Raw genomic sequence first — 20,441 nt, forward strand, 5'->3', positions numbered from 1 at the left:
GTAGCAGTATTTACAGCAATCTATACAGTGCAAATGGTAGCGTGATGTGCAATGTCATACCATGTCATACAATGGTGACTGGATGTATATCTGCAGTGGCATATATACATTGAGATTATATACAATGTGCTATGAGCTATGATACACAGGGATGGGCTATGTACAGCATGATCTACACAGAACACATTCAACACAACTGTAACTGTGTGGTCAATGAGACGGTGTAAAGTTTAGAGTCAAAAGTCTGACAGCTGAGGGGAAGAGGCTGTTGGTGGTCCTGTTGGTTCTGCCTGTAGGCTGCGGTAGCGTGCCCCAGAGCGAGTACCACGTAGGAGGGTGAACAGTCCATGGTTGGGGTGAGAAGCGTCTCTGATAATGTTCCGTGCTCTCTGTAGGCACCGCTTCTTGTAGACTGTTGTGATGGAAGGGAGAGGGGTCTTGGTGATGCGTTGAGCTGTTTTCACCACCCTCTGCAGTGATTTCCGGTCCTTGGCAGTGCAGTTACCGTACCAGACTGAGATGCAGGTGGTAAGAATGCTCTCAATCGTGCAGCGGTAGAAGTTTGCCAGCACCGGAGGGGAAAGATGTAGTTTGGCCAGTTTCCTCAGGAAGAAGAGGCGTTTGTGGGCCTTCTTGACGAGGGTCGAGGTGTTGGTGGTCCAGGACAGGTCCTCAGAGATGTGGACACCCATTGATGTGGATGGGGCTGTGCGTGCCCTTCTTGTTCTTCCTGAGGTCCACCACTATCTCCTTTGTCTTTTTGGTGTTGAGTGCCAGATTGTTGTTGGCACACCATTCAGCCAGGTGCTGGACCTCTTCTTTGTCGGCCGACTCGTCGTTGTTGCTGACGAGCCCCACCACAGTCGTGTCGTCTGCAAACTTGACAATGGTGTTTGAGCCATGCACCGGTTTGCAGTCGTGGGTGGAGAGGGAGTAGAGAAGAGGGCTCAGCACGCAGCCCTGTGGTAGACCAGTGTTCAGGATGGTAGTGGAGGACTTGTGCCTGCCCAGTCTGACATGCTGGGGTCTATTGGTCAGAAAGTCCAATATCCAGTTGTAGAGGGAGGGGTCGATGTTATGGTCATGGAGCTTGGGGATCAGCTGGGAGGGTTTGATGTTAAACACCGAGCTGAAGTCAACGAACATACATGTTTCTCTAGTCCAGGTGGAAGAGGGCAGGGTGTAGTGCTGCGGCGATGGCATCGTCCGTACTCCTGTTCTGACGGTGAATAAGCGTGAGTATATATATATATATATATATATATATATAATGTATATATTGTAACAAGTTTCAAGTGTATTTGTCACATGCTAGAAAGTTTTTCAATCAAAAAGAAAGTCAATTTCGGCAGATATGTCTGTAATCTGAATCTGAAAAATGATAGCCATCATTTTGGAAAGAACTGCCTAGTTTAGCAATTCAGGCTAATCTTTAGCTAAATGATTCACATGGTTTTATACGTCGGCTCAGATAGAAATGATGGGTGCTTCCTGAATTTATGGTCACATGACAACAAATGGGTAGCCTACAGTTGCCTAGATACAGGGGGTGGGTCAACTTACCCACTGGCTCGTCTCTCCGCCCTATGCTGAACTGACCATTGACCATTGTCACACTCCAAGCCTATTCTGTAACATAAATTGTGCAAAACATTATGAGGTGTTTTATTACAGGAAGGAGACCTTTTATGAGGTGAATAAAACCTTCAGCAGCATTCTGACATATTATTTAAGGCGTAAAGTAATAGCTTGTGTGGATTTTAACATCGTCTTACCATCGGTCTGCTCTTTGGCTGAACTTGTTAGGATGGCCTGGCCTGGCCATGTTGGCAGTTGTTTTAAATGTTCTCCATTTGTAAATTATTTTCCGGACAGTGGAATGGCAGATTTCTAATTGTTTGGAGATCTTTTTAAATCCCTTCGCCATGGTGATACCACTCACTTCAACATTCAAGAGCAAACCAAACTAAATGTCTGAGGTTTAAATAAGACAGGCCGCTCCAAAATGCTCTCTAACAATGTTCTAATCATTTGCACCTGATGTGGTGCACTTGATTCTAATTTTCGGCATTTTAAGTAGTAATAAATGTAATAAATGTGTCCTAACTTTTCCTCACAAGAAAATTGTGACACGGTCTGGTGAAAAGGGCTGCATGTTGGCAATTCTCAAGTCGTGAGAATGAGATTTTTTATTTTTTTTTGCATATTATGAAAGTTGAAGTGTGAAGAGCCCACTCGATATAACAAAAAACTGTTTTAGGATCACTAAATACTTATAATTTGTGAATTGGATTCACTGTCTCGTCTGCCTTAGGCTACTGGGTAAGTGATACATGGCTTGTAAAGAAACTTAAGTTTTAGAACGTGTTCAAAAGCAAGGACTGTGTGATCATCTAATTATGTGTAGTTATGTGTTTTTAGCATGCTGTTGAGAGCGATGTTCCTTTTTAGCTGCTATAGCTATTAGCAACTGTTTTGCGTGTGTTTTGATTCAGAGCGATATTCTCTGGTAATTTGGTTTGAGGTGTACTAACATTCAATTAAGCATATCTTCTTCAATATAAGAATATAAATATTTTCCGATTTCAATGTATGATACATCATTTGAAAGCTTACTATCTGCATTTTCATAATCTGGAATAAACTGGAAAACGACCTTGCCGTACTTGAGGACTTTTTAACCAGACCTTGTCACAATTGCATTTCTATTAATTTTAACAATTTGTTTAGTTATATTAACTCCATCTCTCAATATTGTTAAAATGAAGATCAAATGTCCATAAATATAAATATGTTGAAAAAGACAAGGTTTTTCATCGGGTGTCCTATCTTTTTCACATGACTGTATATGAATAGTGTGTAAAAGCATTTTCTTGTTTCTTGGTATAGTTTAATTGATTGTTAAATGATCTTATGTTGTTCCAGTTCTGTCTATAGCTGTTCGGAACTCTAATGTTTAGCATCCTGATAAATAAACAAAAATAATGTCAGTATGAATTGTTCAACCCTCCGCAGGATGCTGCTACTGCTGCTTCTGCTGATGATGATGCTTACGTTGAGAGCGTAGTTGTGATGGGTGAGTAAAAGGAAGGCCCCTTCACTTCCTGTACCTGGAGATCAATGAGATCCAACTTCTTTAAGGGAGGGTTGAAGCCTTTTCACACCATTTATTACTGTTTCCAAAGCATGGAGAAGAGTAAAGAAAGTTGGTAAACAATTTGATAGCCTATTGCTTAAAGAAAAGCATTGCTTGATTAACACTATTCTGAATATTTTGGTTTTGCTTTCATCCTAAAACATTCTTGCTATTTCAATTCAAATTAATATCTGTTTCAAATTCCTAAATTATTGTATTGTGCTGTAATGTAAAAATGTATTTACTTGCATTGCAGTTTAGTGTTTTGTTCTGTCAGTATGCTCAAGAGGGCACTATATATCTTTGTAAATGTCTACAAAGTAGGAGAGGCCCAAAGAGGACAAAAATAGTGCTCTCAAGAGCTGGTTAATAATACATGTGCACACGTTTTCTCTACATGCAAAGTCAGTGACCTGTGGGTAAAATCACGTTAGCTTTGCCAGTTGTTACCAGTAGATCGCTGTGCCTGTTGTCACCAGTAGGTTGGTGGGCCTGTTGTCACCAGCAAGGCCACAACATGATGACTAGAACATCTATTTACATACTAACATCCCCTCAAGCTGATTAATTTAATTTAATATTCTTATTCCAATTTAATGAACATGTTTATTTTTAGCAAAATAAAGATGCTTGTGCATTCCATGATCACAATATTAAAACATTTATTTTAAGAATGAAGTCCTGTATTTATGGATCATAGGTGAACTCCTCTCTGTTTTGATGCATATGAATCTCAATTTATGTTCAAACTAGAATGATCCGTCATTACAGGTTTGGCAATAAATCTGTGTTACACGGTCATGGTGTTTAAGCAGACAAAGGTCAGTCAGCACTGTCTCTGACTGAGCAGAATGTTACAAGTGGAGCTGATGTACACATGTCACGGTCAGCCCTCATATAGCGTATATACTGTACAGTCATGTGAAAAGGATAGGACAACCCATAAAAACCAACATATTTGACATTTGATCTTCATGTTAACAATTGTGAGAGATGGAGGTTTATCAAAACAAATTAAACAGAAAAAAACATTGGAGAAATTATTTGTAAAATGTAATTAATAGAAATGCAATTTTCTTGTGAGGAAAAAGTTAGGACACCCCCACATTTATTACTACTTAGTAATTGGCTAGAATTAGAACCAAGTGCACCACATCAGGTGCACATGATCAGAACATCATTAGAGAGGATTTTGGAGGAGCCTGTTCTATTTAAAGCTCTGACATTTAGTTTGGTTTGCTCTTGATTGTTGTGAAGTGAATGGTGTCACCATGGTGAGATCTAAAGAGGTCTCCGAGGCCTTTAGAAAGAAGGTTGTAGGTGCATATGAGTCTGGGAAGGGATTTTTAAAAATCTCCAAACAATTAGAAATCAGCCACTGTCCAGAAAATTATTTACAAGTGGAGAACATTTAAAACAACTGCCAACATGGCCAGGTCAGGCCGTCCTAGCAAGTTCAACCTAAGAGCAGACTGCAATATGCTTAAAGAAGTCTCCAACATTCCTAAAATGTCATCACGGGATCTACAGGTAGCTCTTGACAGTGTTGATTTCACAGTACATGCGTCTACCATTAGAAAGAGATTGCACAAGTTTGATTCTCATAGGAGGTGTGCAAGGAGGAAACCCTTTCTGTCCAAGAAAAAACATTAGGGCAAGACTAAAGTTTGCCAGAGAACACCTAATAACAGGACTTCTGGAACAATGTGCTTTGGATAGATTACTCCAAAGTAGAATTATTTAGGCAGAAGACATCTTTGGCGCAAACCAAAGACAGCATTTGAGCACAAGGACCTCGTACCAACTGTGAAACATGGGGGTGGAAATGTCATGGTTTGCTGCAGCAGGGCCTGGCCAGATCACCATCATAGAATCCACTATCAATTCTTTATTGTATCAGAGGGTGCTTGAGGAAAATATGAGACCATCTGTCCAAAAATGTAAGCTGAAGCGGATGTGGGCCATGCAACATGACAATGACTCCAACATTCCAGTAAATCCACCAAGGAATGGCTCAAAAGTAAGAAATTGATAGTTCTGGAATGGCCAAGCCAAAGCCCGGATCTTAATCCTATTGAGATGCTGTGGGTGATTTGAAATGGGCTGTGCATGCAGGACACCCCTCAATCATCACACAGCTGTAAGAGTTCTGCATGGAGGAGTGGTAAAGCTTTCTCACAGTTGATGTCAGAGACTGGTAGACAGTTACAGGAAATGTTGAATTGAGGTTATTTCAGCCAAAGGGGGCAATTAGAGCATAGGGTGTCCTAACGTTTTCCTCAGAAGGAATTGGCAAAATTAACAAAGTAAAATGTTCATTGTTTTTGGTTCAAGACGTCACCTTTATTTATAGACATTGTTTGAAAGAAGATCAAATATTGACATGTCCATATTTCTTAAAAAATAACTAAATATTTCATGGGGTGTCCTAATTTTTTTCAAAAAAGTGTAGTTGTAGGGATTCAGATGTCTCTGGTGTCATGAAGTGACGTGTAAGAGGTGGAGGGGGAGACTGGGATTATACATACAGCACACCCTCTGTCCATAGGTCTGCTCAGTGATGGCTTACAGTCTAGACTGATTTGTTTACACATGTTGTACCATTCTTGTGAATTCTCTATTAAACAGATTTGAATGACACTCTTTGTTCTTCTTATAAACATCCAATTCTCAAAGAAAACAAACACATGACACAACTCCTCTTTCCATTACATTTTCTTATTTTTCCAAGAAACAAAGTGACATTGTCTACATCACAGGCAAGAATCATCAGCAATATTCTGTTTTGAACAATTTGCCATGAGCAGAAATCATTACCATAACATTTTCATGAACCCCATGCCCATCCCTTCCCTAAAGCCTACTCCCTTATACACAGAATACTGTACATACCCATAGCTCCTGTTCCCTCCCCTTTGAATACATTATACATCATTGTCATTATTAATACATGTAGCTTTAAAATAAGTACACAACTCTCTCCTTGGTAATTGTAACCATTACCCTGATTGTACATACAGTATCATACCTTTTTCCCATGACTACTGGCAGGTAAGTAATTTTAGCATATGCCTCATTTCTACATCACTTTGTATCATTATGCTGAATAGACTACAGTCACAGGGAACACGTCTCTGCATTTCACCAAACTGAGAATCTTCAGACTTGACACAATTCTGATTATTCTAGAATGCAAAGCGCTTTTATACAGCTATTGTGTATAATGTGAGAGCTAATATAGACAATAAGGCAATAAAATATTTTTTCAAAAACAAGAAAATGAAACCCACTCAAAAACAAAGCTGACCTTTTTCCATAGCAATAGTACTGTAGTTGAGCAAAATGTTGGGGGTCTTAGATCAAATCCTGAACCCTCCTCAGTCTGCCCCTGGGGCGTAAGACCAACTGCCATGTCTGCTTGGATCCCTACACATGATTATGAGGTAAGAGAAGCTCAGTCATGAAAATCCTCAATTAGAATAATCATTTAAGGGAATAAGAAAGGCAGACTATAAAAGTCACATCAAGCAATGCCATTAAGCCTTAACAGCAAGACTTCAACTAAAGCGTAACAAGAGTGTAATTCTACCCTTGAGTTTACAAAGTATGGGTAATCCATTTATCTATGTAATACAAGGTTTTGGCACTAAAGTTTTCTGCATTAAGTACAAGATAATGGCAGTAATGTGCTATGTTCAAATCAATAAAGGTTTTTCATAAAACTGAACCACCAAACATACCTCTTGTTCTTTCTCCAGCAGAACCAAACTGGTAAATACTCCAAACCCATACACTTTTATGATTGTAAAAAAATAAATAAAAAGTGGTGGTTAGACATAAATAACCATACATTACACATGGGGATATGACTAAGAACAAAGGGGGTAAAGCAGCCACATTCTGTCTGTGCATACATTTGAAACACACAGACAGACACTGTAGGAAGAATACTGACCCTGTTCATCTGTTCTCAGGCTCAGTGGTCTCCAACCCGTGTCCTGGGGAGCTCTAGTATCTGCTTGTTTCACCTCTGAGGCAATGAGTTAATAAAATGGTTTATAGTTAGGGGACTCAAACTCCCAGGACAATATCAGAAAGGTTCTTGAAATACTGAATACAGAAGTCTGATACAAACAATTGAGAGCCTACAAGGACCTGTGTATTAATTGTTTGGCACATGGAACACATGGAAGACTTGAAGTTCTCGAGGACCAGATTTGAACACCACTGCACAGCGAATGAGATAGAAGGGAGGGACAAAGTGAGACCGACTCACTTGGTCCCCTGAGACACCAAAGAACACAACCAGGCACTTGAGTGTCTTTTGGGATGCACAGAGGTGGTGTGTGATGTGATTTATGTGGTATTAAGGAGGGAGGGACCCATAGCATGCAAGTGATTATGGGAAGAATATTATCAAATACATATTTTTACCCTGTGGATCTTTGACAGGCTTTAAAAGGCCAGAAATATGTTTCCTGGAAAAATCATATAATACTGTATGTCTCCACACACACACACACACACACACACACACACACACACACACACACACACACACACACACACACACACACACACACACACACACACACACACACACACACACACACACACACACACACACACACACACACACACACACACACACACACACACACACACACACACACACACACACACACACACACACACACACACACACACACACACACACACACACACACACACACACACACACACACACACACACACACACACACACACACACACACACACACACACACACACACACACACACACACACACACACACACACACACACACACACACACACACACACACACACACACACACACACACACACACACACACACACACACACACACACACACACACACACACACACACACACACACACACACACACCAGCAGAACCTATGTGTGGGAAAGGAAAAAGTGTCTGCGGTAGTAGTGTGTGCGTGTGTGTGTGTGTGTGTGTTGTGGTTGCCATTATACAGCGATGGTTTTTAGCTGAGACCCAGCTGGTTGAGTGCAGGTCAGAGAGTGAGGGAGAGCTGTCATTTTAGCTGAAGCATGAGGCACAGCATAAAGTAAAAAGGCTATTCTTACAGTGCTCACAAATACAGTAAGGCAGTTTGATTATGCTTACTATTCATAATATAACTTTCAATTACGTTTTTTGTTTTGTTTTCAACAAATTCATTTCTAACATATTCTGAAGACAAAATTATATTGTAGACAGAAAACATAAACATCCTTTCTTCCCCTCTCACAGACAGTTCAAGATTCCCTGTGTAAAAATGGCTACAATCAAAAATGAGGCACTTTTTAAAAAAGTAAGTATACAGTATATATATAGATATTTATGTAGCTTTAATTATCATATGTATACTATATTGTTTTTCTTATGTACCTTTATACTATATTACATTTGTATAACAATTTTATGTTGAAGAAAAGGAAATAACATCATTGGCTGTTGTTGGTTGAAGTTGCTGTAATCCCTCTTGATTGGCTGGAGAATTCTTCTACCTCAGCAGACCCTGTTGGATATGACCAATAGTCTTTTGGCACACATTTGTATTTGATTGCAAGCAATGGATGGAATGGAACTTATTTGATGAGTATGTCTTGAGCTCTGTAACTCCCCTTTCAGTGAATGGAGAAGAGATGCACAACATTGCCTACCAGTCCCACAGAGATAATGATAGTGTCGGACTCAATCCCACGAGAAATTCCAAGATGGAGAAGAATCATTAACATTCTGAAAGAGAGGAAAGAGAAATACTAACGTTAACATTCATTTGGAAACAAACACAAATTAAACTAGCAAGAAAAGATTTATTATTAATCGCTTGGCACAGATCTTACATTCAGTATTCTAAAAAGTGAACCTTTTACTCTCTCCATTGACTTAACACGAAAACAACAACAAATGCAATTTCTGTAAATGCTCCTTGGAAACCTGTTATATGCAGCCTCATCATTAAAAACCCTACCAAACCTTACATATTTTGCTGGGTGTCTATCTCCCTGTCTATATGTTATGGTACATGTGGGAAAACTAGGGTTAGGTGCTAGGGTTAGGGTTATGTCTAAAGCCCAATGCATAAATTGGGCTTTAGACATGCCAGCATGTACCAAGTCATCCTAGCACCTAACCCTAACCCTTGTTTTCCCACATGTACCGTAACATATACACAGGTCATTTAACAATGCCACTGGGAGATTCATGTGTCTGTCTCCTTCTCAGTCTTTTTGAGAGCTAGCTAGACTGAACCATGCGTCCCTCGCTACACTCATCATGTTGCATGTTTGAAAACTGCATCAAATGATTCTATGTTTGTCTTGTTTATACTGCAGCTCTGATTGATTGATTGATTGATTGATTGATTGATTGATTGAGTTTATTCATGGACCGAGTAAAAACAGTAATCCAAGGGATGGCTCTGATATTTCTGAGTGTACACTGTCTATAATACAGTTTAAATACAATAAAACATGATTTTGATGAGGGAGAGACCTAGTACTGAGGTGATGGTGAGAGTGTGCATTTATGACTGTGGGCATCACAGATGCAGGAGTGTATCAGAGTCCTAATGTGAGACTACCAGTCTTGGGAGGGGGAGCTGAGCCAAAGAGGGCACAGGGAATTAACACTTGGTCATAGTACCAGGCCAGCCCTAGACATTACAATTCTCCTGCCTACTTAGCTAGCTAGAGATATAATAATAATAATAATAATAATAATAATAATAATAACAATAATGATAATGTATGACATGAATACGGTACTTTTGATTATACAAAAATAATCTCAAAGTGCATAAAATAAAAGATAAAATAGAACATTTAGAAAAAATAAAATAAAGATATGCGCAGACAACAGACAGTTAACCCTCCAATGCAGTCAAATCAGAGACAACTAATTTGAAAGAACATAACATTTCTGCTATCAGCAGAAAAACACATTTTCAAAGATGTGGTGAAAGCACTGCCACCGCAGCCACAACTACCGTCCCCCTCTACTGTACGTCACAGGAAGCTCAGACAAAAGACCTGGGGCCTCATTTATAAAGCTTGTGTACGCCAAAAAAGGTGCATATGCAACTTTGACGCAAATTATGGGATTTATTAAAAACAAAACTTGCTGTGAAAATGTACGCTCCTCCATGCACACTGGGACCCATGCGTAGGCACAGAAACTGGAGAAATTAGCAACGGTGACTCCGCTGGTAGAAGGATGAAACTGAAAACTGAAACTTTGAAATTGATACCATTGTGTAAAATAAATCGAAATATTGCTTATTATTTATAGGCAACTATGGGCGTTAAAAGGGTGGGACAGGCGTTTTATAAAGGGAAACAGGCGTGAGACTTGCGTGCGCACCATTTTATAAATCTGTCGGTATGCGTGGTAAACGTTCTTGCTTGTCTACGTACGCAAGCTTTTTACGCCAGTTCTACGCAAAGCTTTATAAATGAGGCCCCTTGTGAATCAACCTGAGATTGGAGTGGCCCTCCTTTGCCCACTACAGTGTCATCTCTCTACTGCCCTCTCCAATGTTATACTGTATAACTGAATGTGACCTCAACACTCTTTTAAGAGCTCGAACAAGGCCTACTTCAGTTCTCAAGAGGGGAGAAAAAGAACCCCCTCCCTCCCCTCTCTCTTACACATTCAGTTGAAAAGCTTCTGAATTCAGTTGCTATGCAGAATGCAAATTCAATATTTCAACATCAACTAACTAATTTAGCCTTTTTATCATCTAGTCCCTCTTGCTCACATTACACACCATAAATCTCAATTTGACAACAGTGGGGAGTCAACATGTCCTATGACCCGATCATCACCTTCTACTCAAACTTTTTTGTTCCCTTTAACAAAGCCAATCTCATGATCTATGATTTCTTATGATTTCTCAAGATATACTCTGGTCTCTATCTCTGCTGCATCTATTGAACCCCCTCCACAACTCGTTCCAACTATCAGGACACCACTTTAAGTCTTCTGGCCAAGTAGTACAAACAATGCATCCTCTAATCCTCTGCAATAACCATCCTTAAAAAAAGGACACACCTGCACTTCAATATTGCATACTATATATTTTACTGCTGACCTTCTCGTTGTGTATTATGTATTGTATGTATTGTGTTCATATGCCTGTGTTGTTTTTAAGGAACTAAGCCTACGTGAAAGAAATCTGTCAAAATACACATTTTATGGACAAGTTTTCTGAATGTGAACCTGAATGTGAATTTGCTTTGTGAGATCATCCAGCCGACAACACATCCACACATAAACACAAACACCTGCCCCCAGTCCTGACCCCTCCACCTCCATCTATATGAAATGGCTCATTACCAGCAGACAAATCAATTGGCTTTGCACTCTGAACGCCCACTTGTGATAATGAGAGACTCTCTATAGACAAAACCAGACTTGCAGGCAGCACACTACCTCTTACTAACATGAAACCATGGTAGACATCAGTAAGGCTGAAGCTTGAGCACCAGAAAAAAACACATACTGTAGATCAATTGTGGCTGAGGATGTGGACACTAACCACAGAGTATCCACTTCAGGCATGGTGATAGTTAAAGTACCACACAATAACTGACAAGTAACTAAACACCATACAGTATAGTATAGGTAGGGTTTTGGAGGGTTGTATCACAGGTAGTTAATTTTAGTGATGCTACACAGTGATCAGGCTTCTGGGCCAGAGAAACAATCAAGAAGAGGATTGGTAATAGATAATAGCACTGTTAAGACTGGGAAGGCGAGAATAGGCTCAGTGGAATTGGGCAACAGGGAAGAGAGCAGAGGGGAGGGGGACAGGAGCAGAGTGAAAACACTTTCATTGGCATCACTAAGGAAACAAAGCGAATAAGACTTCCTTTGACGTAAGCAAAATCGAAGTCCAAAAATACACTGCTCCGTTCTCTAGTCTCTGTACAATTGTGTACATGCAGTTACTGACACAGAGCTCAAGGATAATCCTTTGACACACACTTTAGCAGCAAACAGTCTTAACACAGGAAATTAAGACCCCAACCACTGGTCAGGGGATGTAATGCACAGGTATACATGACACACATCAGAGCCATTTCAACTACAGAATCATATCACATAACCTGCATACTGTAACTTTTGAGCTTTATAGAACTCATTAATTATAACACAACTTGAAACATCAGAGGTCAACAAACCTGGGAGATTTAGGGGTTCTAGCAATGTGCATTAGTTCATCTGAGGTATTCTGGCTACAGCCAGTGAACAAAGGGAATCTGACCAAAATGTATAGGACTTAAATAGTACATTTTGGCCTGAGGTTTTTCCTATCTAATCCCTTTGTAATCTAGGAGGGGAGGATATATCAGGTTATATCCTGGCTGGGCTCCCCGCTTCAGCCATTAGACCTCTGCAGCTCATCCAGAATGCTGCTGCCCGGCTGGTATTCAACCTCCCCAAATACTCGCATGTCACCCCTCTCCTTCGCACCCTGCACTGGCACCCGATAGCAGCTCGCATCAGATTCAAGACCCTGGTGCTTGCATACCAGGCAGCTAAAGGGACAGCCCCTGCCTACCTGAAGGAAATGGTAACCCCCCAAACCCCTGCCCGCTCACTCCGCTCCTCCACCTCGGCTGGCCGACTGGCCCCACCTCCTCTACACAGCAGTCGGGCTGCCCGATCACGTCTCTTCACAACACTGGCTCCCCGCTGGTGGAATGAGCTCCCAACGGCTGTCAGAACGGCAGAGTCACTACCCATCTTCCGCCGTAGACTGAAGACCCATCTCTTCAGGTTACATCTTAACTGCTCCTCCTGAGACATCTTCTGACCCTCACCACTACGTCTCCTAAAGACACCCGCTTTTCCCTCTACTGTGTCCCTAAGAAGTTCTATTGCCCCCCTTGTACTGTTTCTCAGTTTCTCCAGAAAAAAAAGGGGAAAAAAGGCGATAATAGGGAGAAGGTTTTTCCTTCTATCAGTGGCCCCGGGCCCGAGCTAGAGTACTCTTCCTGCAACGAATGGTGGACTGCTGATTCACATGCTTAGTATTCAAATGTATTGATTGTAAGTCGCTTTGGAATAAGGCGTCTGCTAAATGCCAAAAATTTAAATGTAAAATGTTATAAAGTAAGACAGTCCTCTACCACACAGCCTCTGCTGTATGATCAGGCTGCTAATGCTAATAATACAGATAGTTCTGAGCACTAAGATCGTATTGCAGCACAATGAAAGTCCTTATTTCTCCAGCCAACAATGGGATGGACCACGGCTTTCACAACCCAGCACAATCCACTGTCTAGACTTCTCAGAGAGGTTCATAAACTCAATACTAAATAGATTCAAAAACTGTCTGGGTGAACTAAATAAGTCAAAAATACAGCACATTTTCAAAAAGAGTTCCATATTCTTTAAGCAGCTTCAATTTGCTCAAATAACTGTTGTGGATATGATAACAGAGTATGTAAAAGTATAAGTTGGTTCAAATAGTTTGTTGATGTAACTGTCAGTGTAATCATGGTATGAAGTTATTATTATGCTAATGAAATGCAGGTAGCTTGTCTGATAAGGCTAAGTTGTGGTCAGTTTGCAGTGTAAGTTATGCAGCTAAGCCTATAGTTACTTTATCATGAAAATAAATACAGCAAAATCAACCCAAGGTACACACATTCATCACACCCATTACACAGATGTTTGACAAAGAACAGGTAGTGTTTTAGTCCCCTCCCCAACAGCCCTTACCGTTGCCATCTTTTCGACTGATTTGGTGTGCTCTCAGCTCATCTGACTTGTAGAAATCGATACTGGCATAGGTGGGATTGGAACCAGGGTTGCTCCCCAAACCAGTCCCTCCCATGTTTACCCCACTTCCCCCACTATGGACGGGGACAAATATGCTGTGGCTGACAGTGGTACCCTCCAGTCCAGTCTGTGGGCACTCCTTAATGGCCAGGTCAAGGTCAATGTAGTTAAGGCCTTGTTCAGCTGATGAGGATGAAGCCTGGGCTGCTGGTGTTGCAGGCACAGCACGCTGAGGAATAGCTACCTGTCCATTCTCCCACAGAGAACCCTCCAATCCATGGCGATGAGTAGTCGCCTGGGCGTTGTCCGAGAAGAGGGAGGAGGAGGAGGATGGGTGAAGGGCTAGAGATGGCGGACCCATGAACGTCTCTGAGCGGTGGCGTATTCGTCCCAGTGGGTCACCCCTGACCAGCCTGCTGCTCTGGTCAGGAGATGAGAATGACTTTGCCGAGGGGAAGGTTAAGCCTGCTTCCTGCTTCATAGAGAAGGCTTGGACCGCGTGGATGGTGGCTCCTGCAATAGGGTTAGGGCACTGAGGGGGGGCGACTGAACCCCTGCTGAAGGCCATCTCTGTGTAGTCTGTGAATGGAGCTGGTAGGTCTGCTGGCACTGCTGCCATTGGTGCACTCCTCCTATGTCCAGTATTGCCCTCTGCTGCCAGGGGAGGGGGCCTACTGCGTTCATTTCGGGCCTTGGGGGCGATAGCTAAGGCCGGGCCCTGTGGAGTGCTGAAAGATGATTTAACCGGGGTTACGGGAGAGTGGGAGTTCCCCAAATCCATGTTGACATATTCAGCAGTGGCAGCAGAGGTGGACAGTGGTGCTGAGAAGCTACGGGGAAGGTTAGTGGAGCCGCCGTGGCAGAGGACTGGCTGGTGCAAGGCCCTGGGGATTCCGTGGGTCACTGAGAGTCCATGTTCTGGCCCCCATTGTCTCCTACCCCCGCCATCTCCCCTGAACACTATACTGACATACTCTCCAGGATTCTGAGGCACTGGGGGGAGAAGATTCTCCTTAACCCTGGGCAAGGTGTTAGCTTTAGACATATCCACAGACACACTGAGGGGGCGACCCTTCCTCTGCTGCTGCTGTGTGCCTTGACCACTTGATCGTTTTTGATGGTGAGTTCCGTCTTTTGAACGTGCTCCTCCATTCCTGAACCCTGCTGTTCTTGTTAAGCATAGCCCTCCCCCAGCTGCAACTGACATGGGCTTGTCCTCCAGGCTCTCACTGCTAGCTGAGCTGGAAGAGAAGGAGGAGGAGGAGAGGGACAGTTGATAGCCTCCTGCAGAGCCAACTATGGCCTTGTCCCTCTTGCTGTATCCCACTTGTCCACCTCTATTTCCAGTACCATTATGGTCGCTCCTCCCCTCCTTTCCCTTCCCTTGGTCTAAGTCATCCTCAAAGCGAGGGGAGAGTGTGTGTTTATAAGATCGTGGCAGGGAGTAGTAGGAGCAGACCATCTTGGGTTGTAGCGGGTGCTGCTCAGGGTGGGAGGGAGGTGTGCTGCAAGCGGAGCGGATGCTGATAGGGGACATGTTCATATAGTCACTGCCAGCCCGGCTCTCCATGCTGCCCCTGCTCCCCCACATGGCCATCCCATGCAGGTCTGGGGAACAGCTGCTATTGGGGGACATGACCATATACCCCTCTGTGATAGGCAGGTGGATATGCTGAGGGGGGGACACACTGTTGTTGGGGGTCATAGCCATGTACTCATCATCAGCCCCGGGTTTAGTAGTGGCATCTGACGCAGCTACAGAGAGAGATAGAGAAACGGGAGGAACCGTCACTCCAGGCAACATTGACATGTAGCCACTGTCCACAGGTCCATCACCTCCCACCTCTCCTCTAACAGTGCCAGCCCTCTCCCGAGTCTCCCCAACCACATCCAGCTGCCCACCTCCCACCGCCGACTCCCCTGAATTGTGATTTGAAATAAAGGTCTCTTTGCTAACACTACATGACATGACAGCATATTCTTCATCCTCATCCTCATCTTCCCTTTTCCTGTGGGGGGCAAGGCGGTCCTGGGCAGCCAAGGGCAAGGAGGCCCTCTTACTGAGTCGTCTCCGCTCTGCCTCACACTCCCTGCTAGAGGAGCGCCGCAGTATCCGCCGGCCTTGGGGACGTTGATGGGGTCCAGGTTGGCCTTCTCTCTGTCCCATGACTATGTAGCTGGAGGAGCCCTCACCATGAGCATGGTGTCCAACTCCCCCATGGGAACCACCAGGCAAGCTGGGGACCAGTAGGGTGTGCTCTCCAGGGCTGGATCCATATTCATCTGAGGAACCATAGTCACTAGGGGAGCCTGAGACAGAGACTCTCTGAGGGATGCGGGTGTAGGAGCAGATTGCTGCACCTCCCATTGCCCCCCCAACTAGTCCACACTCTGAGCCATGACCAGAACTGGACGAGAGGCTTGGAGCTGGGGATGGGGTAGGGTTAGGGGTGTAACGTGCGAGGCTGAGAGTGATCTTAGCAGGGGTTGGGGCTCTGGTGGGCTTGGGCCTCAAGGTGGGTGTAGTGGAGCAGGATCCGTTCAGACTTGGACTGGAGCTGGCCCATGCCCCTTTAGCACCTGCTGCACCCTCCTCTGACCTGCGCCCGATGCTTGCTGTTCTTGCCCTTGGGAATCCGTGGCGTGGTGTGGGTGAGGTGCTGGTACAGTTGCCACCCCCTGCACCTGGAGTCTCTGTCCGGGCTCGTCTAGAGAAGCCCACCTGGCTGGGGGGTAGGTTGGGGTGATGGCGGCGGCTGGGAACACTGATGGGGTTGGAGGCGGTGCCCCCGCCACTGGAGGCTCCCACAGACTGGGATTTACTGCGCTGGCGGAACTCTTCGCTCAGAGCCTTCATGGCCTCCAGCAGCGTCTCATGCATGTTCTGGGCCACCACTGAGTCCTCCACCTGCATCCAGAACTCGCCAGGACCCGTCATCGCTGAGCGACCAACCTCAATAAAGAAGAAGTTCTCAGAATGGCCGCACCGACGCACGTTCATCAGCTGCAGCACCACAGCAGCCACGTCAGAGTTGAGCTTGACAAAATTGACTGTCTTGTCAGTCAGGCACAGCCGGTGGATGCCCACTAGGTTTCTGGCTTGCCCAAGCCCCTTAGGCCACACCTTCACCTGCCACACCTCCTTGAAGGCAGGGCCTGGAGCAGGGAATCCACACTCTCCACCACTGCCACAGTCCTCAAGAGTTTTACCTACAGCAAAGGACAATGAAGATATATATCAATAGAGTGCAAGGAAAACTGCAATAAGAAAGACAAAGCAACAGAGACAGGTAGACGGTTAGGAAAAGTGAGAATGTATGGAAAATAAAACTGGTCATTCTGGAACCCTGACCAAAAGAGGGGTGAAATAAATGAAAATCATCAAGGTCAAAGTAATTTCTGTTATTTTATCGAAACAGGGAAAAAAGTGTTAACTTACTGAATTCCTAATCTGCAACAATCACTAAAACACAATCACCTCATCATCCGTTGAAAGACATAAATGCATGCAAGAGGCAATCAGTATTAACCTCGGGTAAGCCTAATCATGACTAAATATGCCTACGGTACTTACTTGTGAATACAAGTAAGCTGATATTGAGAGGAAGGACATGAGTGGTCAAGAACCTCATATTTTAGTAGATCTATTTCTGTTTAATTTAAAATGTATTTCTATGTAAAAAAAAAAATATAAAAAAAAACAATGATAGGCAGTGCAACTCAAGTACAGCTGTTAATTCTATGAAAATTATAACAATGCGTTTGGCATAATGTATATATTTTTTTTATGATGAGGAAAGGCCTCCACTAATATCATAACTGTCCCACTTCATTGTTGCCATAGCATGCAACTAATTACACAGTAAGAATGTAATTCCAGATAGGTTGCAGGGCATCCATGCTCCAATTAAACAATGTTCCATTATTATTAGAAGTCGCAGTTTGTGTTGTTAGATAAAATCACATTATTCTTATACAACAACAACACAAACAATCTAAAGAATCAAAAATTCCACAACTATGATTATCTGGGTGATGTGATATGTGTGTAAAATGGTACTGAAAAATATTCATTGACATCAATGGGTTTATAATTAAAGTAAAACCGTGGCCTTTCGTGGGCTGTCTAAACTTAATGAATTCATATATTTATTTGGATATTAGGTCCATTACATTTGACCGATAATAAACTCAAACGATAACAGGGTGTGTAAGTGTAACACAGCATAAAGACCTAAACACGAGTAAAACCTATAGAACCCCGTTTTCCAATGAAAACATGCAGACGCTGCGGCTCTCCTCCCTCAATGCTCTCTCCTCCCTGGCAGCAACGCCATAGCACAGAGATGTAGGTTACGCGCACGACATGCAGACTAGCGATGTGTAGAAAAACAAAAACACAGAGCGGAGTAGGCTACAGTACCGTTATGTCCCCTGCAATATGAGCGCTGATTGAGCGCTGCGCAATAGCGATGGAGATTCACGCATGCACAGCTCAAAATGCTGCGTTTCCACATATTGCAGCTAAATGATTAAGCCAATGTGAAATGATGTTGTGCCTATATTATTATGCCTGGCTGCCAGAGACGATTCTGAGGTTACTGATCAGAAACAGCGCAAGCAGCAGTGGTCCTACACCCCTCTCTGAACCGTTACGCACCTGCTCATTAGATAGGCGATACGCGCAAAGACTAATAATCAGCCTACATTAGCACTATAATTGATTTGTAATAATCAATAGGTTACAAAAAAAGACCACAGCACGTGTGATGGGCGCAACACTGACACGCTGCCCATGGTGAATGTCAAACGGATGTCAATCCTTGACCAGACAAAATATCCTAGACAAAAAGATGCATCGCCTAATGAATATTGAACAATCAAAAATAATCGTTTTTTTTTTTTTTGGGGCTTACATTTACACTGAAGGTCCAGCATGGCCTGGTACCATTCATTCTGGACCTCCTCACTGTCTGCTGCAATGGCAAAGCTCTCCCCGCGGGTATATAGCACTATCATGTGCTTGTTCTTGGAATCCGCCCGCTTGTTGATGTTAAAGCAGGTCTCCAAATTCAGCGCTTTTTTAGGGACAGGTGACTTGCTTCGGAATTTCTTCTCGTTTTCGTAATATTCTAGCCGGGCAGGGCCCTCTTCCGAGGCCGCTCTTAACACGAAGAATCGCCGGTGCATGGATTTCTGTTTGCGGAGATAGCCGCTTTTCCGAACGTCCTCATAGCTCGGCTGCTCCTCCGCCTGGTTCTCCATTGCGAGGGGCAGGATTCTTGTTTTGCTACCGATTGCTTAAATTCTCCCCACTTAAAACCAGTGGACTATTCGTTCACCATAACCGCATTGCTCTTCTCCCTCTCATCATATCCATAAAGTAAAAATATCCAACGCGCGTGCTTCCAAAATAGTCAGGTTTATTTATAGGCTTAATGTGTTATTTCTATTGAATCAGCCTTTCTCGTGAGCCCTGGTGCGCGTACACAGGCGTGCACATGCGGCTATCGACGCACACTGAACTCCTGGTACTGCTGCTGTATAATTGCTTGAGTGGACGACTCCTATTCTGTCTGTTTACTGTAGCCTACTCTTTCCAATGGTGCTCCCTGTACCTCTGTACTGCTGAAAGAGACGTCAATCAAATGACTGTATCTTTTAGGGGGTCTTGGGAGTAATAGTGGTGCAAAAGCTGTTCTAGGACATTGCGTTCAGTTGAGTTTAGGATGCACTTCAAGCTTGAAAATTCACGGAAACAAAATATATTTTAAAAGCTTGCCTATGCATACAGGCTTATTCAAATTGGCTTCACCGGTGATGGTATAATTATTTAAACATGTTGACGTTGAAGTATATGTAAAGGCTATGTAAAAAAAAAAAAACTCCTATTGATTTTATGCCTAATTATAATTATTAGCCTACAAAAAAATGCGGACACTATTATTTCCACGTTGCCTATGTGTAGGCCTAATGCCATAATTACATTTCTACCCCCCATAATGTAAATTATTTAATGCGGAATCCCCCTCTCCTGACCATTGACAGATTGTTCCAGTCGCTCTGTTCATCTAAGCGTTTGCGACACCTGTTGGTGACTCTACTGGCCTACTACTCTATCAGCGAGTTTGAGTTGAAAAGCTAAACTGACTAGAAACCAGGCAAAGCCAGGCGGGAACAGGCGGGGGCAGTGCATCTGTGCAGTCTCAAATTGGACAATTGTAGTGGGATTCTGAGAGCAGGGCTTAACATCATGGCAGCGACAACATGGCTGTTTGTTTAACAAATACTCAACAGAACATCCTATGAATTCCCTTTGAATGGCTACCGCATAACTGAACATAGGCCTACTGCCTAGTGCCTATGTGCAGTCAATCTCCTAAGGATGTACTGTAGGCTATCCCATAGATATACAGTAGATAGCCTACCTTTTGCTATTTGACATGCATCTGCGTGGTCACC

At 43.2% G+C, this 20,441-nt stretch overlaps 1 protein-coding gene across 1 annotated transcript; it reads right to left on the minus strand.

The window, feature by feature from the left end:
• Positions 1-8,869: 8,869 nt before the first annotated feature.
• LOC308156939 (insulin receptor substrate 1-B) lies at positions 8,870-19,244 on the minus strand (the record flags this gene model as incomplete). The annotated part of the gene is made up of 3 exons (XM_080530397.1): positions 8,870-8,924; positions 13,920-17,189; positions 18,896-19,244. The coding sequence occupies 3 exons, from the start codon at positions 19,242-19,244 to the stop codon at positions 8,917-8,919; spliced, it is 3,627 nt and encodes a 1,208-aa protein (XP_080386523.1). The 3' UTR covers positions 8,870-8,916.
• Between the last annotated feature and the right edge of the window lie 1,197 nt (positions 19,245-20,441).

This window comes from Nansenia antarctica (genome assembly GCF_963989245.1).
Source record: "Nansenia antarctica genome assembly, chromosome: 4".
NCBI lineage: Eukaryota > Metazoa > Chordata > Actinopteri > Argentiniformes > Microstomatidae > Nansenia > Nansenia antarctica.